General features: G+C 42.4%; 1 protein-coding gene across 1 annotated transcript in view; it reads right to left on the bottom strand.

Moving 5' to 3' along the window:
* Positions 1–22,770, bottom strand: part of CSMD3 (CUB and Sushi multiple domains 3) — a 710,986-nt gene that overhangs the window by 167,434 nt on the left and 520,782 nt on the right. Inside the window, exon 33 of the mRNA XM_066624387.1 lies at positions 19,542–19,658. Within this exon, the coding sequence (XP_066480484.1) occupies positions 19,542–19,658 (117 nt within the window). The remainder of the gene's footprint in view (positions 1–19,541; positions 19,659–22,770) is intronic.

The following is a 22,770-nucleotide window of genomic DNA, read 5'->3' as shown; positions in this document are numbered from 1 at the left end:
CCCCCACAAAAAAAGAGTGATGATAGAATACAGCCTTTGAAAGTCTAGTATCAGATGGGAGCAAGAGGCCACCTAAGAATATTGGCAAAAAGGACAACAAAATGCTGAGTATCATGAAGTAATTATTTCATCCTAAACATGCATTCAAATAAGCCTATACAAAATCTAGCAAAAAATCTATCTTCACTCCTAGAGACATGTAGGGTTAAAATAACTCATAAGATATTGAAAGCGTATACCTGTAAGCATATATCTATATTATATTTGTCTTTTGAGGAATACCAGCATCTGTATGCTCTGAAAGGACAAACGAACTTGGTTGAATGGACTTTGATGTCTTCAACACTTGGTGATTTAGAAGCAATTCAAGCTCTCATACACACTCTTTACCTTGGAAAACATGAGATAATGCAAAGCTTTTAAGCTGTCATCATTGCATGCCTGTCTGAAAACAACAAAGGGGAAGGCAAATATTTTTTTGAAGAGTACTTGTTTTCCTCTTGGCTAGAATCCTAAAAAATACTCTTCTGAGCCACTGAATTCCACTGAAGTAAATATTTCTAAATTGTTTCTCGGGATTTAATCAGAAAGAAAATAGAATTTAGAGATTGTACTCCATGTATGTATTATAACCTGCTTTACATTATAAACTGTAGTGCTTCCTATATGAAATGAGATATCTCAAAAAAAGTATTTTTAAAGAATAACATGGTTTCAAGCAACATGGTTTCAACATGTAATAGGGTGACATCACCCGTCCCTTCCCCCCCAAAACTCTCTGTTCCCATACTTCAGTAAAAGCATTAGTATAAACCAAAGGCACTTCAACCTAGAAAACAACTGGTTAAACTGGGGCCTCTAGAAAGGCATTGAAAAGTTTGGATCTAAAATACTAAAACCAGCCCAATGCCCTAAAAAGAGTTCTAAAGACAAGGCTTGCTTGTCTATTGCAGTAGATTGCACAACAATCTACTGTTGTGCCAGTAGATCACAAAATATGTTTCTCCTCAATCATTGCTCCAATGTGCTGATCAGATATGATCAGTACAATTATTTGGGAATAAAAACCAATCATGTGGTTCCCAAACTGTGAGCCGTGGCTCCCCAGGGAGCTGAGGAAACCAGACAGGGCAGCCTCACAATCCTCACAAAAAGCCTGCCACCCTATACAATGTATAGGATTTTAGCCTAACGGGGAGCCAACGCCAATGGGCCCAGTAGGTCAAGGCAGCTGCCTGTTGAAAAAGTTTCAGAACCACTGCCCTAGAGAGAGATGACTTCATTCAACTGATATACATTTGCCACCACTTTATAATCTAATTGCATAAATGAGTCTGACAGAAAAGTAGTGATAGGTTCTTTCAATTATTGCCATAGTGTCCAAGTTCATTGTAATCATGTTGGTGACTCATTCAAGATATGGCAATATCCTAGCTAATTATGACAATTTTTGTCCTTGAATTTCACAAGTAGATAACAGTACTTCTGAGTCATGTAGGCAGAGAACATCTAAAATATTTTGAACATCTAAAATATTCAAAAATGAAATAGCATTACAAAATGGTTTGTTAGATTGAAAATAACCTTCACTGATCAGTAACTTAAAGCCAGTGCAGTGTAGTGGAGGGTACTCGATTTGGGACTAGGATACCTGGGTTCAAATTATTATTTGGCCATGAACTTCACAAGGTCATTTCAGTCTTCACTTTCTTTCATCCTAACCTTATATAGATAAGAGTGGAAAAATTTCCACTCCTAAATGCTTTGACTGAAATGTGCAATGTCAAAAAAAATAATAATAAAAATGTTCCTAACTTTAGTATTTTTGCAGTTGGAATGAAATGAGCTACAACAGTAACAACTCTATAGTAATAATCATATGTGCAAGCTTTGAAAATAGAGATCTCAAATATTAATCCCCTCTAAAAAGATTTCAATGCTTCATTAATTCAACACAAGGTTTTAAATTTAATAGAACCATCACTTTGAAAAAGTTGATTGGTTCTACTGTCTCCCCATAATAACTTATACCTACAAATTAAGAATAAGAATTTTGTGAAGGTAATTATCACTCATTACTATGCTAACTAGAAAATTTTATTGTTCAGATCTTATGATTCATTAGCTCATTCATCTGAAATAATTTAAAACTTTGGTTAATTTACAACTGTCTCAGTGAAATGCATACTTGAATACATCAATTTTATATATACTGGACATATAAGGGAAAAAACAAATATTAGCAATTGCTTTGTGACAGCTATCAAAATGTATTTTAAAAACCTCTAATGAGTTTAGCAAAATCTCCTGCGATCAGCCAATAAACAGAATGTATTTTCATCCTGACTCCTTAGCAGAAGTGGAGAAAAAAAAGGTTGGGACAAACCCAGTCAGGACCTAATGCAACCTGCCCAACAGACAGTGTCCATTCATGCCAGTTGATGCTGTCCTTTCATAAGAGCCCAATACTATCCTTCCCCCTGCTGGTGCAGCTGCGCCAAAAATGGGTGTGCTGTATCCAGTGGGAGGGAGACAGACTGTGAGACTTTGGGTGCATTCTTAACCCCTTATGTCAGTGCTTTCCAGTGGCAATGCAGCTCTGAGGTAGGGGAACAAACATTCCCTTACTTTGAGGAGGCCTCCATGAGTGCCACCCAACTGCAGGATGCAGCACATGTGCCATTGGCACCGCTATGCCAGTGCTGGAAAGCACTAACATAAGAGGTTAGGATTGCGCCCTTAGAAGGTTAAAGGCGATTGAAATCCCTCTTGCTCTGCAATGAGTCTCCTTAGACCTGTGCCAGTGAAGCTGCTAGCGCAAGGCCAAGGAGAGAAAGGGGTGAAGAAGCTGCAGAAAAGGAGGTACAATTTAGCATGTACCTTTGCCGCTAGATCCACCCTCTCCTGCAACCTTCCATTACAGCCCCCTCCTCACCCCACCACTGCCTTACCTGTTCTGGCAGGTGTAGCCAGCTCCAATGACGGTCAGGGAGTATTGCTGCCTCACCAACAGCACTCCCCAAATGACTGCTAACTGAACGCTGCATGCTCCATTGGCAGCCATTTTGCAACAGCAGAACTTGCTTCCCCTGTCACAAAAGGCTATGCACGACAACATAAGCCTTGATAGGACTAAGCTGTTTTTCCAGCAGTCCTCCCCACCACCCCATTTCAGACACTAGACACCCATTCATCTTCAGAGTCTGAGTGGGAAGTTTAAAAACAATTTATAAATTTAAATTCACCAAGATAAATAGGTTACAACTGTTCTTTGCTGGGGGAAGGTAACAAAGGACGTAGGGCAGTGTTTCCCAAACTGTGGGTCATGACCCACCTGCGGGTTTCAACTTGATTGTTGGTGGGTCGTGGAACTGACAAGCTGATAGCTGACAAGGAAAATGAATTGAGCCCTATGGAAACTGAAACTGAGCCACTCGTACATTTTTACTCAAGAGTATGCAAACGTGCCTTGGCCCTTATGGAAGGTCGGGTGAAGGGGAATGCAAGGCTACCAGAATGGTCCTGATCCGATGAACATGGAGCTCAACAAATGCAGCAGAAGTTGCCCACCCTCCTCCTCATAGTAAAAGGATAAAACCAGAGGCTTGAGCAGCTGGTAAGGTGAAACCTTTTTCCCTCTAGTCTTGCAAAGCTAGGTGAGTCCCAAAATTGTGTCATTTTAAAAGGAGGGTACCAGTGCTAAAACATTTGGGAACCATTGATGTAGTAGGGTGTGCTAGTGAGTATCTTCAGTATCATAGTGGTGAAGTCTAGCCTGGACACCTTTAAAAGGGGATTGGACAAGTTTCTGGAGGAAAAATCCATTACGGGGTACAAACCATGATGTGCATGCGCAACCTCCTGATTTTAGAAATGGGTTATGTCAAATTGCCAATGCAAGGGGGGGCACCAGGATGCAGGTCTCTTGTTATCTGGTGTGCTCCCTGGGGCATTTGGTGGGCGGCTGTGAGATACAGGAAGCTGGACTAGATGGGCCTATGGCCTGATCCAGTGGGGCTGTTCTTATGTTCTTATGTTCTTAAGTCACTATGCTACCTAAAACAACTGTTCACAACTTACTGTTTCAGAGGGATCTGTAAAAACAACATTCTTGGATGCCTATGGCTGCAGTACCTGAGGGTTTAGGTTTTGGGAGCTGATTGTTATTGCAAAGGAAAAAATTGCAATAACCGGTCTGATATCAAAGTCAAAGTAAGGTTGCCCAAGCAAGGACGACAAAAGGAGGCACTGCTTCTTGGTTCTCACCTTGAAAACCAAGACAGCAAGTATACCTGTACTAAATTAGGACAAAGAGTTGATATTTAGATCCCAATTCTAAATTCCACAGCACCAGGGGTATGAGTGTACCGCTGGCAAAGTGTTGCAAAGGTGCCATAAAGACGTTTTAGGCTCATAAGAACATAAGAACAACCCCACTGGATCAGGCCATAGGCCCACCTAGTCCAGCTTCCTGTATCTCACAGCGGCCCCACCAAATGCCCCAGGGAGCACACCTGATAAAAAGAGACCTCATCCTGGTGCCCTCCCTTGCATCTGGCATTCAGACATAGCCCATTTCTAAAATTAGGAGGTTGTACATACACATCATGGCTTGTAACCTGTAATGGATTTTTCCTCCATTTCCACTATATCCTTTTTGCTCCTGTAGAGAAATGGGTGCTAGTGCTGGGCCACAGTGTGGGGAAGAAAATTCTGCGTGGCCACCATCAGTAAATGACACTGCAAGGCAGCGATGAGACTTTACAGGATGGGGGAGAGCGGGGGGAAGGTGGAACTGAGTGGGAGGAAGGATTGGGCCTGGGAGGGGGCAGAGACAGCAGCAGGCTCTGCCACCTTATCCTATACTCCCTCCTAGCCCCAGGCAGCCCCAGGCAGGGCTTCCTTGGTTCTGTGCCTGATCAAAAGCAGGCACAGATCCAAGGAGACTCAGTGGCACTGTGGCAGCATTACCTGGGATAAGGAACCAAACACTCCCTTAACCCGAGGAGACTCCCAGAGCTAGCCAAGCACCCATAGGATACAGCGGTAGCCATTTTGGTGCCGCTGTAGCCCTGGTTGCCAGCAACCATAGGATTGGGGTGTTAATCATTTATTATTTTGCATATCAGCCTGTAGAACTGTCGTGGTTGTTACTTTGATCATATTTTATGCCTTAATTCCAAAGTTTGGTGTACAAACATGCTCTAATCCAAATGTAATATAAGTCTCCCATTGCTTTATAGCATATACACTTCTCAGGACTGGCCTAAATTGAAATCACATCACACTACAGTTGCCAAACGAGAATTGCAACCCATGGTGCAACTCTGTTGAGTAGGCCAAAACAAAGAAGCCTATCTGGCAAATCTGGTGTTAGAAAGGCTCACAGAAAATATTTAGATCTTAAATTTGTACTCGGGCAGCCCAATCCTGAGCTGCCCGGGGTGCCCAGCCTTGGTGGCACCGAGAACAGCTGTCGCCGGATCCTGTGCTTCCTGGGCTACCGCGGACAGCAGCTCGGGAGAATAGGACTTTGTCCCCTTCTCCCGGGTAAGGGAAGCAGCCCTGCAATGGAGCTACTCACTTTACCGCTGACCAAAAGGTCAGCGATAAAGTAAAGGCATTCGTGTAGGGCACTGAGCCCCGCACGAACGCCTTGGATCTGCTGGAGCAGAGCTCCACAGACCCGCCTCCCTCCCTCTCCCAGCATGCCTCCTGTGCACCCCCCTCCCCACCCCCGCCTCCCTTTCACGCCTCCCCCCGCCCTCTCTCCACCACCTGCCGGCCTCCCCCCTTCCCGGAATGCCTCCTCCCCACCCCTCTCCCTGTCCCCGCTTACCGTGCTGTGGCTCAGCGGTCCATGAGACCGCTGAGCCGCAGAGGCTGGGCACCTGCCCCGCACTAGCCCAGCGCTAGCACAGCACCAGCTGGTGCTGGGCTATCACGGGCAGTAGCCCGGCAGTGAGGCTCACAAACGTGCCTTACAGCGTGCCTTACAGCACGTTTGTGACAGGGCACGGCAGTACGAAGCCACAGTGCCGAGCCCAGGATTGGGCTCTAAGTTTATTTTTTAATTTTTAAAGAGTTTATTTTTAATTAGGAAAGAGTTTAATTTGCAAAGAAAATAAGCAATCCAGCAAATTCTACTGTTCCAACCCTATGTTGGTAGGAAGATCTGGTTACATAATTATTTTAAACATGGAAACTGAAAATGTGTCCATGTACACTAAAGAGGAAAGCAAATGCACTAGAAACAAGATTCTATCACAAATTCCTGAAAATTGTACCTCTATATCCAGCTGCAAAGACGACAATGTATGACAGCAGCACCCTTGAAACACCCTTTTAGACTTTTTCTCATGAGCACAGTTGGTAAAGCGGTTATATTTTCTGAGGAAGCTTGGGAGGTTAAATCTGTCACAGCAGCTGCTTGTGTCTTACTATTGTTGCACCATTGAGAGTGTCCTAACCTATGATATCTTGGTGTGGTACGGAAATTGCTCTGCAGGGGACAAAAAAGCTCTGCAGAGAATTATTAAGATTGCACAGCACATCATCAACCTTCATCTACCAGCTTTGGAGGACATCTATACATCTCGCTGTCTGCAGAAGTCACATAGTATTTGGAGAGACCCCTTCCATCTGGCTCATAAGTTCTTTGAACTGTTGCCTTCAGGTAGACGATACAGAACTATTAGAGCAGCACCACACGATTCCGGAACAGTTTTTATCCCACAGCCATAATTACGTTGAATAAGGCGATATAGTTGTTACCATGGTCCTGGGCATTATGGTCTGTTATACTGTTTTATATTATGATGCATGTTGAATAGAATGTGTGGGTGAGTGTGTAGAGTGTGACTGTTGGAATTGTAGTATATATTTATGCTTGTATCTCAAAGGTGCATAAATTTGGTTGTGCTATAGCACAATGACAATAAAGTTACTACTACTACTACTTATATACAGAATTGCACAGGTCACTGCAGAACATCACTCCTTTTCCAAAGTCCCCACTCTTGTGCCTATACTACAGCAATTTTCAACCAGGGTACCGTGGCACATTGGTGCCATGAATGGTCCACAGGTGTGCCACGGGAGTTTGGAGGAAAATCATTTATTAAAAGGGCCATTGGGGGATGTGATCCCCATGCCAGCAACATGGTGTGCCTTGTCAATTGTCAGAAAACTGATGGTGTGCCTTGACAATTTTTACAACTTGTCAGTATGCCATGAGATGAAAAAGGTTGACAATTGCTGCTATACTGCGTCCACAATAGGACAGGGATTTCTAAATATTTACTGAACTCCTAAGATATGCAAATATTAGGAACTTTCAAAACAAAACAAAACAGAAAACCAAGTGTTAAAATCCCTCTTCAAAAAAAAAAAAAAAATTCCGGTGACACATGAGTTAATGCGCCACCGGCGTTTGCTCCGCCCCCACACGAGGCATAGCAGGGCTATCCTTCAGCTGATTGGCTGGGAGCTAATTGGGAGCAGGGCCACATGTGCACTGCGAGCTGAGACCCCTCAGATGGGAGCAAGTGGCGATCCCCAGCCTGACCACCCTTCTGCAACCTGATGGCTAGCTGATTGCCATTTGGGGCCGGATAGGAATTTTTTACCATCACCCAATTGGCCTCAAGGTTTGTGGTTTTTTTCGCATACCCCAGACTGTGGAGATATGGTGGGAATTTTTGGGCGTTAAATAGGTTATTCTTGGTCACTTTAGGCAGGTGTTGTGCGGGTTTGGGTAGGTAAGGCAATCTTGGTGTACACCGTGGAGTGGCAAGGGCTGGGAGGACTCCATGCTCGGTCATGCTGGCATACCCAGCTGGGTGAGGCGGGCTGGACGAACCTCAGCCTGGTGGCAAAGGTGCACCGCGGGTTCGCTCGTGTGGCCTGTGCTAGCCAGCCACCCTGACCCCTTTGGGGTGACAAGGAAGGGGGCAGCAGGTATCATCCTGATGCAGCCTGGAGTCGAGTGTAGTCGCCCAAAATAGGTTCGGGGGAGGTAGACGGGCAGCTCCGTTTCCCCCACGTAGAACCCGCACGACTTAGAAAGTTAGTCCCTGCTGCAGTTTGAGTTGTAATTTAAGTAGTTAATGAAGTGGCCCTTTCTACCATAGACCTTTGCCTGTGTCTTTATTGTGAGGTGAAATGAATAAAATCATTCATTTCATGGGAAGTAATGGTGTTCAGAGGTGTCCACTGGGTGGGTGCCACCAGGAGCAGTGCTTACCTGGGTGAGCTCAGAGTTCCAGAAGTTCAGGGGTGGTATAATGATGTAATCATATTGCCCCAACCTTCCGCACTTTTGCAATGTTTTTACCATGAAAAGCCTGGTCCAGACCACCTCCATTAGGCGATCCTTGGCCTGCTCCAGGCCTGATCACTTTGGGTTCTCACTAGCAAGTGGCAAAAACATGATCATCAGCGAGACTGTGAGGCAGCTTGGCCCAGAGTGAGCCAAAGTTTGCCCAACAGAGGCTTGGGCAGTGTGGTGTCACCCCCTCCCCCAAGGATAACACCTGGTGCAGCGGACACCCCATGCCCCCTTGTGATCCCAGTGAAAGTGTTAAAGGGACAATCAGTATTCCTAGAGATTTCTCAAAGTCTTCCTGTTGGAGAAGGGGGAAGAGCTTTCAGTTTTTATTTCAATTTCAAGAAAACTAGACAGCATTAAGTGAGTGAGTGAGTGAGAGAGAGAGAGAGAGTGTGTGTGTGTGTGTGTGAGAGAGAGAGAGAGAGAGAGAGAGAGAGAGAGATTTTAAATAAAACATCCCTCCCCCTTGGGGAGGGGGGAAAGATTGAGAGAAAGACAAGGCTGCCAGTTGACTACATGGCAGCCCCTGAAACATAACATTGTGATCCAGGGCATTGCAATTCTGAAGTAAGCACCAATGAATTTAGTGGGGTTTATTTACAGGAAGATGTGCATATTGCAACATTTTGTTGTAGGACCCCTTTCGTAAAATCTAATCAACATCATGCCAAGTAAAGTATGTTTTACTCCAAGAAATGCACCCTACGTGGACCTGCCCTTGAAGACAGTGCAGAAACTGCAACTGTGCAGAATTCAGCGGCCCTTTTGGTCATTCGAGGTGGGAGGTCTGACTCTGTCAGGCCGCTTCTCCAGAGGCTGCATGGGCTGCCAATTCATTTCAGGCCCAATTCAAGGTGCTGGTTTTGACCTTTAAAGCCCTATATGGCTTGGGACCAGAGTATATGAGAAACTGCCTACTTCTGTACAATCAAGCCAATCCCCTCAGGACATAGGAAAAGGCCCTCTTATAAGTGCTGTCACATAGGGAGGTGTGAGAGATGGCGGCAAGAAATAAGGCCTTCTCAATAGTACCTCCAACCCTATGGAACTCTCTCCCCTTTGATCTATGAACTGCTCCCAACCTTGAAGACTTTCTGGCGAGGTCTGAAGACATTTTTTCCCCCAGACAAGCTGTCTTTGTCTCAGTCTTCTTAATAAGTTCTCAGTCTTTTTAATAAGGATATCTGGCATTTACAGGTTTGGACCTCTTTTATAAGGTATTTGCTGCTGGTGCTCTACTGTAATTGTGTTTTATTGTTTTAAGTTTGTTTTAATGTTTCATGGCTTTTTAGTCTATAGGGTAATTTGTTTTGGTTGTGATTTTATGATTTGCACTTTTTGTGTTGTAAATCGCTTTGGGGAGAAAGGTGCTGCAAGCAAGCCAAGCAAATAAATTTTATAGCAAAATTTTCAATATTATGCTAATTTAAAGACTAATTTACAAATGAGATGCAAAAGTCCTTGAGTAAAAGCTGCATTGCTTCTGTATCACTAGTCTGACTATCTCTTTACCGCACTCAATGAATTACCTCAGGGATTTTACTTGCTGTTCCCTCCTCCCCAAGAGCTAAAATGTCCAATTACAAAGAGTAGAAGGGGCCAAATTTGTCCACATGTGCTATGACCATTATAATAATAGAAACATATGGTCACCATTTTGTTGCTAATGAAAGAACACCTGGACCAACACCAGGGAGCTTCTCTGTCTCATTTCTTCACGAACGTGCGTGCACACAGAGACACATACAAATCAGGTTCACAAAACCTTTGTGGCAGGTTAATTTGGGTTGAAAACTAGTTCAAAATACTAGACTGCCACTGATATTTCCCAGAAGCTTTGATTTAGTTCTTGTTTGAAAAAAAAAAAAAAAAAAAAACTATGGGAAAACAGATTTGTGATATGCTTAGCTCTGACATGATAATTATTAAGGAATATACAAGAGAACTAGAAAATGTTTCAAGTAACAATGGAAACAATGCTATATTTTTACTGCCAGGTGTAAAGGATTGTTATATTCTATAAATTCTAAAGGTTTATTAAAATCTAATCAACATCATGTCAAGTAAAGTGTGTTTTACCCCAAGAAATGCACCCTGCATGGGGCTGCCCTTGAAGACAGTGCAGAAACTGTCTTCTGCACTGTGCACTAATTCTGCAATTAGTGCAGAATTCAATGGCCCTTTTGGTCATTGGGGGTGGGTCATGCTGTTGCTCTATTTGTCATATCACTTACTGACAGTCAGGAGCAAAATTCCTCCCCATGAATTCCTCCCTCATGGGGAGGATCTCACATGCAAGGTTTATTTTAAAACCAAAGGCAGATGCAGAGATAATATTGATATAAATCCTACATCCTTGACTATTCTGTCTGTACACCAAAATAATTTAGCACTAACTTCTCACTTCATATTTAACAACTGTACAGAATTACTTAGAAAAAAGGAAAATTTATGTTCAGGAAAATAGAGCGGAATGATACTATGTGAGTCAATATATAACTGTGCAATTTGTTCCCTCTGATCATGTACTGGCAAGACTGAAAGCTTTCACTTCTGATGAAAGTATGCACAGTACTCCTTTATAAAAGCTGGTACTTCTGCTGCTACTTTTATGCCTTACAAATGATTGGTAATTATTGTGCAATGCAATGCTGTGACAGATTATACTTCAGTTTAATTAGACAAGATGGTCTTCCTTATTGTACACAAAATGTATTCTCAGCACTGGTTCTTATTGAGTTTCTTAGGAAAGGTGCAAAACTTATTAAATTTTCAGGTGCACTAAATATTAAAATTCAGTGGACGTGAAACAAATATATTTGAACACTGAAGAAACAGAGAAATAAAACTAGATGGGGAGGACAAAATAATACTGATTAAAATTTAGTGGTTACAAGAAAATGGTTAGTGAAAGGAATGTCAAAGAGAGAACCATAAACAACTGGCTGCCTGCATACCACACTGACAACAGAGCTGGTTAAATATACATTTTAATAGGAGACATGAATCCTCTACGTAAAATCTTGAGTTGCGTAAGGCAACTGGCTCAAAATTAGCCATGAGGGTATTACACTCTTCTATGGGTAAATGCATAGAAGTGAAAGAAAATGCAGCACTGAAATGTTTCTGCTTATGTTTCTTTGTCTTCCTGAATATAACCATTCAGAAGGTTCTGCCACTTACAGCCTATCCTAACATGCCCTGGAGCAGGCAGACTGGCTGGCCTGCGCTGCATCAAGAGCAGAGCTAGGCCAAGTTGCAGCGCAACTCAGAGTAAGGGAAATTCATTCCCGTGAAGCTGTGACATGTGGCGGCTTCCCTAAGGGGCTACTCAGATCTGCACCAGATTGAAGCGACCTGGTGCTCAGGAGGGAAGTGAGGATCAGGACTAAGTGCCAGTATCCTGGGCCCACCCCACTCCTGGGCCCGGTTCTCCCACCAGCCCACCCTCCCCAGACCCCAGAATGCCCTTCATTCTACCCTCTCCACGCCCACCCCAACCCCGCACTCTTGCTGCTCTTGGTTGGACAACTTTGGCAGAAGTATAGGATGTAGCGTGGGGAGACTGGCACATGTCCTTGCACCAGCCTCCCTGACTCTCAAGGAGGCACAAATGTGTCTTACAGCATGTTTGCAACACTCCTGGGTCGGCACAAGAGACTTGTGCAGACCTAAGAGCGACCACAGGATTGAGCCCTTGTTCAGTTATCCATGCCTGTAGCATTACCTTTTCAGATATGAAGTGCATTAAAAACAAACAAACAAACAAACAAACAAACAAACAAACAAACAAACAAACAAACAAACAAACAAACAAACAAACAAACTTGGCATTGCCAAAGTAACTGTAGAATGACATGGCTTTTAAACTGTCTGTACTTTCCACACTCAGTGAACTGTCTAACAAGGATCATGTGTGTTAACAACATTATTTGGCTGGTTTTCTCAACTGGCAGAACAAATTTTGTGCTCACATTTTCTAGAGCAGGGGTGCTCACACTTTTTTGGCTCGAGAGCTACTTTGAAACCCAGCAAGGCCCGGAGATCTACCAGAGTTTTTTTTACAATGTTCGCGCCATCATAACATATAACATTTATGTGTACAATGTATGTTGGTGTACCTTGGCCCCACTGAGTATAACAGGACTTACTCCTGAGTAGACATGCCTAGGATTAGGCTGTGAGGCTGCAATCCTAGCCACACTTACCTGGGAGTAAGCCCCATTGAGTACAATGGGCCTTACTCCCGGCGTTTCCTCCCAGAGGCACCTGAAGGGGGGGTCGGCACTCCGTGATCTACTCATTTTGCCTCGCGATCTACCGGTAGATCGCAATCCACCTATTGAGCACCCCTGTTCTAGAGTATGAAATAGTCAATCTTTTAAAGAAGATGCCCTGTTTTGTTTGCTTCAAATCTACAACAGAACATCTCATCATAAATATATAAAAATGTGAAATATTTCACATGTCAAAACTCAGAAACTGCAGAAATACAAAAAGATCAGTTTCAAATATCATCTGGAACCTTGATTTGACTCTGGTTCTACACATTTTTCATTAACCTCGGCCTGTGATCACTTCTCCCCTTTGCACACAAGGGGAAGAAGTTTTCAACATTCATTCTCTGTTTAGTTCGAGCCAAAGTTTGTTGTGTTATCCAAACCTAGAAGATGGGTCAGAAATTTCAAATTCACCTTGTGGCATGTCAGACTTCCAGCAATAGGTGTTATAATACAAGCAGCTGAGGAAAGGAAGGCTCATAGGTCCATTAAAAGTGATGCTGGACAGATTTAAAAAAAAAAATGGCCAAGTATCTGAAATCACTGCTGTAAGAATGGAAAACAAGTTTAAGGAGAGAGTTAACTTGACTTTGGATGTGCAAGCTCCATATACACATTTCCATTCAAACATGAAGCTCGTTCACCGGCCTAGCGAAAATCACTATATCACAGTACTATACTGAGAATTGAGAACCCTTTAGTTGCCAGGAACTCAACTCCAACCACTGCCAGGCACCCAGTTTGTGTATATACAATTCAGTTTATTGGAAAATGCAAATGAATGGTCAGATGGTCAGAGCCTTGCCATCATGCTGGCAATTTGTCCAATGCAAACTGAATGAAAGTAAGCTAGTACAGACAGAAGTCATAGTTGTTCCATATACATCCAGATGCTCATTCAATAGTTGATAGCTGTATTTCCAAATGCATTTAAATCAGGGCCAGCCCAACCAGGCTCACTGCCCAAAGTGGCCCCTGCCTCTCTACTGCCACCTTCAAAAAATGCTACCTTACTTGCCCACCATGTTCCTCCAAAAAATATCACCTTACCTGCTCACATTGCTCCTCTCTTATGAAGGACTTAAAGTTTAAAGGGAACTTTAAACCTGAATCTGCTTGGCCCATCACAGTCCATACTATCTGCCACTGATGTAAGCTGCATCTGGTTGCTAAATGGCTCAGCCTCCCATAAACTACATCCAATGACATTGATTCCCACTTGGTTCCTTTACAGGATGTGCACTTGGATCTGAATACACATTTCAATTCTTCCACACTGCCAACAGAGCATGACTGGATCAAGGTGAGAAAGCAATCAATCCGTGTGCTTTTCCACCACCACACACACAAGGAAGGAAGGAAGGAAGGAAGGAAGGAAGGAAGGAAGGAAGGAAGGAAGGAAGGAAGGAAGGGAAGGGAAGGGAAGGAAAGGGAAGGGAAGGGAAGGGAAGGGAAGGGAAGGGAAGGATGTCTGAAAAATCATAATGTGAAAAATCATAAAAAGAGATCAGAATTTCAATGAAGGTAAAAATGTTCATGAAATGAATCCCACCTGTTTCCGCCCAGTTATTAATATTAATGCTGTTTATTATTTATTACAATCATGATTTTGAGATTTCACTGTTGAAGGACATGTCAAATAGCTTATGACCACACACAGTTTTAGAAATATACACTTACAATAAAGGGAAAGTACCATGTGCCTTGGAGAACAGAAATATAATACTAATTTACTGCATGACCAAGCCACGGTAGAGTCCTTCCAGGTATAAACTGACTTAAAGCTGTGAAAAAAGTCAGGAACATGGAAGTGAAAACAACTTTAGGTACAACAATACATTTTGCAGAACCATGAAACAGACGTGATTTTAAGGATTACATATCCTGATGCTCTACAATCACCCATGGTTGCATTGGACCAACATTTTGTAAAACCAGACTCATGTTACAGATACAAAAACAAAACAAAACAAAAATGAAGCTCAACCCAAGCCAGATCTAATTATGTATTTGCAATTATATGCAGGTCACCAATCCTACTGGGGTTTTGTGCTGCCGAAATTAGCATTCCAGCAGCACAAAGTCTTTTAGGGTGGTACATAAGCTGGGCCACTGCTGTGCACTGCTAGGCCTCTGCCATAATGGCAGGTTCCACAGGATCCAGTAAGTTGGCAGTGGGCACAGGCTGTAGATGGGGAGGGAGAGTAACAGGAAATTTGGGGAAGGAACATGGGGGGAATATCGGGGAGGAAAGGGGTGGACCTGGCATCAGTAACGCATGCTGGATCTTATCCCCCATTTTTCTGCTCATCCCACCCCTTGGCTCTCTTCAGACCTGTGCTAGTTATATTTAGGTTGGTCTAAGGCAGGGGTGCTCAATAGGTGGATCGCGATCTACCAGTAGATCGGGAGGCAAAATGAGTAGATCGTGGAGCCCTGTCTCTCCAAACTGTTAATATGTCAGTTTTGTCTAGTCAGTAGACAAAACTTACATATTTAGCTAAACTGACACTTTAGCTGCTCTTCAGGCATGCAGCAACAAAACTGATGAAACTGACTAGACTCCAGCAGGGGCTCCATACATTAAAGGGGGTGTCTGTCAGACGCTTCCTTCCCCCCTGGTAGATCTCTGGGCCTTGCTGGGTTTCAAAGTAGCTCTCGAGCCAAAAAAGTGTGAGCACCCCTGGTCTGAGGCAACCCACAGGCAATCGGGCAGCCTACCAGGAGGTAAGTAAAAAATATTTTTACTTACCTCCTGCAGGCTGTCCAATCATCCCTCCACCACAACATGCAGCATGCACACTATTGGTGTGGCTGCATGCTATAATGTGGTGGTGGGTAGGATTGGGCATAAGTTTCTCTTTTAGAAAACATAATCCATTTTGACAACTATGCAAGATAAAGTGCATTCAGTAGCTCTGTATAAATCACTAGAAATTTGTGTATATAGGTTTCCCTAAGACAAGCATTTCCCATAGATGGTTGCCCTGCATTTCTTCACCTTCTATGGATCTCTCCCTTATTCAGGAGAGATAATAGGTTATAATATATGTGAACAGTGATATCAGATAATGAAATTGGAAGCAAACAACAGCAGTTCAAACAATTCTCCAAAACAGGACAAATAGGGATGATACAATTGTACTAATTATGTTTTGAAGAGATCTTAAATAAGACTCTTAATCAATATTATTAGTATGTTTTTATCACTACTGTATAGATAAAACGTGAAAACAAGCCAATTATAAACAAGAATATTGTTATAATACATCAGCTATGAATCACACCGGATTCAAGAATATTCCTAAGACTACATAGATGTTACAGCTATATAGAAAGAATGAGTATAGAGGGGGAAGAAGGTTGTGCCTGCTGCCCTTGCCCTTAGAAGTGTTCAACGTAACTTTGGCACAAAGCCTATACAAATAAGCTCTGCCTGCACAACAGGACATTGTGCTGTTTCTGTATGTTGCATTTTTAGCCAGGAAAGGGGGAAAAATGCCCCCAAATCTTGTAGTTAACTTTCATCATAACAACATGAGTGCTATAAACTGGTGTTGAAATGACATAGACCAGGGGTGTCAAACATAAGGCCTGGGGGCCAGATGCGACCTGCGGAAGCTTTCTATCTGGCCCTCAGGCTCTCAGCTGCTGAGCCGTGCTGAGGTGTTTTACTGCTGCAAGGGCAACTCACATGAAAATTGGGCTCTCACATCTTGAAATATGATCAAGCTTTGTGTTTTTTCTCTTCTATCATTTGCAGCTAATGAGCTCCTAAGTGAGAATAAGTGCTTATTTTTGGTTATGAACTTTTTAATGACATCACTTCCTGCCTAATGACATCACTTCTGGCCCTCAGCAGGCATCATGGATGCTGTTCGGCCCTCGGTATGAAACAAGTTTGATACCCCTGACATAGACCATGCCCAACGGTTCAATTCTGTGGATGTCTAATCATAAGTATGCCCCAATGAGTACAGTGGGAGCTACTGTCAGGTAAGCATACTCTTCTCTGATCTGGGGTGTCTGCCTTTTGGCTACTGTTGAAACTTGTAAAACTGTATTGCTTCATTCCAGGTTCTAACCCTGCTTCTCCTATCAAGCTTGCAAGCACAAACATGAATGCCACAGCAGAAATGGCCCTGACAGGCAATGATGTCTCTGTGCGCACCAATGTGTGAGAGCTTGATTCAAGTCATCTGGAGTATAGATTTCAGGCATCCAAATGACATCCAGGAAATTCATCTATTAGTTTCAACATTAGGAAACTCTAGTGCTTCAAACTTCAACATTAGTACATCTCTAGTGTCAAGTCTGGCTCTGACAATAAGAAATAGTCAAAAAAAGTACATTATTATAAGAATATAAATTACCACCTGGACCTTAGCAACATACAGCCAAGTTCTTGAAACATTCTTCTAATCCAAATGTATCTTGTATCCAAATCTTGGGAGTGGAGGTGTTTTAAGCATGGTGTTTTGCAAGCAATTTTATGGAATCATAATTAAGTTCAAGTAAAGGATCCCCCCATTACAGTCATTGAAGCCCTCCAGAAAGTCACTTCTGAGGCACATAGAATTCTCAGGAGAATAGTGAAGAATGTGGGGGTGCAGAAGAAGTGGAGTTCTCTGAAAACTTACAGATTTCCATGAGCCTTCCATGACAGATAGTGACTTCTGTGAGTGCATCTCCATTTGTGGAAGGTACCTTTGTCAACTTTCCAGAGATCCCCTTTCCTATTGCAGTTGCCTACACTGTAACCCACACTGTTCCCAAGGACCTTGACTTTATGGAAGCCTTAAGGTACTATAGTGGAAGGATAGAGCAAGAAAGAGCCCTTGCTTGAGTTTTGTTGTGCTTGCACAGGTATTGGATAACACTGTTTACTTATGTTCACTTTGTCACCAAAATGCTAACTGTAACCACTATCTGTTTACTTATGTTCATTTTGTCATCAAAACGCAAAGCCATATAACCTGCAGAATTAACTCATAATGTTACCTGTAAACATATAACGATGTTTCATTTTGATCTGGTGGAAACAAACATGGAATTTCACTTAGCTACATTATGTGATTTCCAACATACCCAAAATGCATTCCCTGTTAAAAGCGTACATAGTGTGTGCGTATTTGCACCACATTCCATTAGTAGCACCACACAGGGGGGAAGCAAGTAAAACAATCACATGCTAATTCACTGGTGCAGTCTTGTGAGACCTGGCAAAACTTCACGGCTGACCACTCTCTATTTAAAGGACCTCCAGGGGAAGGCTGAGGAACAGGCAGCTGACGGCAGGGAACCAGGCAAGATGTCTGACAAGGGTATAGACCAGGTGGTGGAGTAGCAGGAAACCTGCAAAACTCTACATAACTGATGCCTAATGGATGAATCTGCTATTTACAGGAAGTCTCCAGTTCCTGAATCTGAAGATTGTTAAAATGTATGGAGAACTCTTTTGTGAATGAGTGCCATGTCCCATTTCAGTATTTGTTTCGGTTCTTACTATGAATCCTGATTCCTTCAATCTGAAGGTGTTTCATATAGGTGAAGGTGGAATTCCACATCCCAATATTCCATTCCAGCTTTGCCTTTGCTTACTCTTTGTTGAAATATTGACCACTGTTATATTCTAGGTTTTGAATGACTTTACTAATAATGATACATTGGCCGGGTATATTTCACATTTTAGTTTTTCACTTGCTATAAAGAACTTCAGTGAGGCCCAAACTCCTTTATACAGTCAATGTTCCCCACTTGGTCTATCTGAACATGGTACCTATCTAAGCATTATAAAGTGACAACACAATGGAGAAGATGAGTTACATCTCACTAGGCTTCTGAGAACTACAGTTTTAAAAATAGAAACATATTCATACAAGAATCATACCAATAGTTTAACTCCTTTGGCAAATTTGATAAAAACCCTTTTGATAAAGGTTACATTAAACCCTCTAGACAACTTACAGCACAATCCTATACAGGTCTACTCAGAAGACCCATTAGGTTCAATGGGTTTTACTGCCAGATAAGTGTATTTAGGAGTGCAGTCTTAATTAACTACTTGCTTTACCTGCCATTCTGAATTGTACAGCATACCCAGAAGTATAGCTAAGGTGGAGCCAGAAGGGCACCTGCCCCAGATGCTATGCCGGAGGGCACAACGCACAAGGCAGTCACTTCCAGGTTTTCCCCAGAGAAGAACCACACCCAACACCGCCCCCAACAGCCTAACCCCATTCCCAGCATCAATCTGCATTCCTAGGTCAGTTTGGACCTTTGTCAGCAAAATTGCTTGCATAGATCCCAGTAGACCCAACTGAGCACTGCACTCTTACCTGCAGGCAAGGAAACAGATCTTTCCTTACCTGGAGGAGAATTTCAGAACTGAAGGATGGATCCAACATGTGGCATGGCTGCATCTGGTAGCATGGTTGCATCAGTGGGCAGTTGGATTTGGTAAGGGTTAGGCTGCGTAACTACTGAAACAATATTTCTAATGCTAAATATTTGGTGATCCCAACCAACTGGTCATCTAACAGATACAATTCTTCCTCCTATATGTGATGAAGTTTAAGAAACCAAGGCTGCAATCTTATAAACACTTTCCTGAGAGTAAGTCCCACTGAACATAGTGGAACTCATTTCTTAGTAAACTTGTCTGTTGTGCTGCATTATGCAACTTTTTTCCAATTATAAATAGCTTATCTTATATAGCTTATCATCAAAATATATATGTTTTCTTAATAGAATTTGGTAAAACTGCCAAAACATTTTCTTTGAAAATGCTAACCATGATAACTCCTAATCGAGATTTGAAGTGCATTACTGTAATTTTTAGCTCAAAATAATTAAAATGCTGTAGCAAGGATATAGAGGCAATAACTATAAAATAAAAAAAGATACAAATGAACAAAACAAATACTACTCACCAAACTCCTTTGGAACAGCAATGGAATAAATGCAGTTGTGTCCTATACTATAGTTTTTAGGGTAGTTTGGTGATAAAACCGTGCCTTCCGAACCTGTAGAACGGCTTCCACAAGGTGCTAGGAAGTAAAGATGTTAAATATTTTAATAAGATACTGAAAAGAGAAATAGTCATCTCAGTGGTGTAGCTAGAGGGGATGCAAAGCACTAAGTTTTACAGGGCCCTCCCCTTCAGAGCCATTCTGGCGGGGGGGTAGCAGAATAGAGGCGTACACTGGAGGAGGGGCTGCTTACACACTGCAGTGAGGCACCCTGCAAAACATAGCATTTTGCAATATGTTTGACACACACATTTCACTGCACCAATAACAAAAGTTTTAAGTTTTATAACTGGTTTCCAAATAGACAGGCACAGCACATATAGACCATTCAGTGGTGGTTGTGCTTCTGGTGCAGCTGCACAAATGAGAAATGTGAATATCCTTCTTGGATAACCTTTAGATGTGCATTCTCCAATGGTTGGCAACCTTCAGTCTCGAAAGACTATTGTATAAGCCTACAGCACCCAGTATTCCCAAGCGGTCTCCCATCCAAGTACTAACCAGGCCTGACCCTGCTTAGCTTCCAAGATCAGACGAGATTGGGCATGCAAACGTCAATGTATTTCCCCCTGAATAAGAGCAGCGCATGCTTTTTTGCAAGGCTGTTGAAGCCAGGTACAAAACAGCTCTTTAATTTCAATGAAATTCATTGGATTTCATTTTACAATTCTCCTCAGTTCAGGAATTTCTAAAAAGTATACGGTCTCTACATGCAGATTTCCTAAGATCAAAGAAGTCAATTTGGATTTTAACGAAATGAGATGTTTGAGTAGTTAGTTCCTTTCACTGGAAGCATGGAATTGCTCATGTATATGCTGACACACTGAGAGTGGGCACTGATGCAAATAATAAAATACGGGCATTTAAATAAATAGGCTTTCTTGCCAAGAAATGTATTAGGTAATATTTGTGCTGCCAGGCATTAATCACTTAAAACATTTTCCATTGAATTTACTCTGATGTTGATCCATGTGAGTTACTTAAGACTGGCAGGGAAATGAGTTATAGTAACAAACAATTTTATTTTTTACAGACTTTGATTGCAGCTGATTTATATTAATTATATCTTATTTTAATATTTATAAAGTCAAATCCATGTGAAACATGAGCATAATTATTATATTTAATACAGTAGATGGGGACAGCAAGGAAACAAGACAAACTTCAACTGGTCTCAAAAACTCAGACAACAAATAATTTACATATCTGGTTGGAATAATCTATATTGCTGTCAAGTCATGCATTGAGATTTCAATAGCCTTCACAAAGCAAAACCCCTTAACATATGTACGAGATAAATTCATGGAGAGGAAAAGAAAGTCAAGCAGAAACACTAAAAATGAACAATCTAAACCAAAAAGAAAGAAACAATTAGCATTTCACTAGCAATAGGGATATTTTCACATGTGAGGAAATGTAAGGTTATTTATGTTAACACCTGATTATGTTTTTGTGAAAGAGAAAGCAGTAGATACAGTATTTGAACTGCAAATGAACTTTCTGATCACTGCAGGTTTACATTTGTCTGTAAAACATAGACTTACTATACTAACAGAGAGGTCCAATCTCATCTCATCATGGCAAAGTAATTCCATCCTTATTTTGTGAACTATTTTTATCAGGTGGAGAGGGCAGGGTAATTGCCAAAGATACCAATAGCCAACAGTTGTCAATATGCAATAAAATCAGATGGTACCATGTGGTTGTAATATCTAAAACAGCTACCTGTCTTCAGCTAGACTTTGCATAGGGGATCCTATTTGGACAGGCACTACAGCAAAGGTCTCTTTCCTCCCATATTGACTCACTGACTTAAATTGCACCTTCCAAACTGCTATTAGCGTCAGAGCAAGAAATTTATGAGTACAAAAATTGTGCATATAAATTTCCCCCACTGCAGCTTCAAGAGCAGATACCAGTATGTACATGTACCAAGGCTGCAGTGGCAGAAGGACGGTAAGAAACCCCCCTTCCCCACTCTCCACTCCAATATAAACCTGGCTCCATTTTGAAAAGCAAAAGAGTCATGAGGAGTTACAATCATGTCACATCTAAGTTGTTCCAACACATCTTCATATGTCAGATGCCTGGGACAGACCCTTCTCCATAGTTACATACAGTCACACAGTCTGTCCACAATCACATACACTTCATCTCTAGAGAGGCACAATTGGCCCATCCTTGCAGGTGTTTCATCAGTTGCCGAAGACATTTTTTGTCCAGCTAGTTTTTAATCTATAGATACTGCATTTTATCTTATTTTAATACTGGGCTCAGTTTTTATTATAATCACAGGCCTGCGCTGTATCCAGCACAAGACTGGGGCCAGAACTGGTTCAGCCGGAGACAAGGAGAAACTCTTACCCCCAAGTAAGTCATCATGGCCCCCATGAGCCTCCTCGAACTTGTGCTACTTCAGGAGGTGGCACAAGTTCACAGAGAATGCAGCGGCTTCAAAGCCACTCCACGCTGCATGGGGAATGGGGTTGGGATCTGGCATAACAGCTGGATCCCAGCACTGCCTCCTGTTCCCCACCCGCCCACTCAGGACCACTCTCTGCCCACCAACTGCCCCCCTGGATCGCCTCCCTCCCACCTTCTCCCTGCCCTCCCCAGACCCCTGCATTGGCCGAGTTCAGCCGACGCAACTCTCCCTCCCCAAATCGGCGTAGAGGTTGGATGCAGTGTCCCTGCACTGGCCCAGTCAACTCCTGAGGAGGCGCAAACATGCTTTATGGCACGTTTGTGACCCTCCTGGGCCGGCGCAAGGGACTTGGACCAGCCTAGAGCACAGTTAGGATTGCGCTCTTAATTTCTTATTGTTGTCTCACTGCAGTTTTATGTGCAATTTTTGAATGGTTTTATGTTTTGATAGCAAGATGTCTTGGGTATTATTTTATGATAAAAGGGAGGGATATAAATATCTAAAAGTATCATCAACATCTATATACTAATAGAGGATTGACATGGTTAACCACCTATCATGTTGTAGACAAAACAAGTGCAACACTATAGTGGTTTCTACATACATGGAGGGCTGCCTAGGGTTGCATAAATACATACAACTGTAAATTAAAAGAAAAAAAAAACTAAACAGGACTATTAGGATAAGTTAATGATTTCTAGAAAG

The sequence above is a fragment of the Tiliqua scincoides genome, chromosome 4 (assembly GCF_035046505.1).
Source record: "Tiliqua scincoides isolate rTilSci1 chromosome 4, rTilSci1.hap2, whole genome shotgun sequence".
NCBI classification, from domain to species: domain Eukaryota; kingdom Metazoa; phylum Chordata; class Lepidosauria; order Squamata; family Scincidae; genus Tiliqua; species Tiliqua scincoides.
This window is presented reverse-complemented; position numbering and strand designations above follow the sequence as displayed.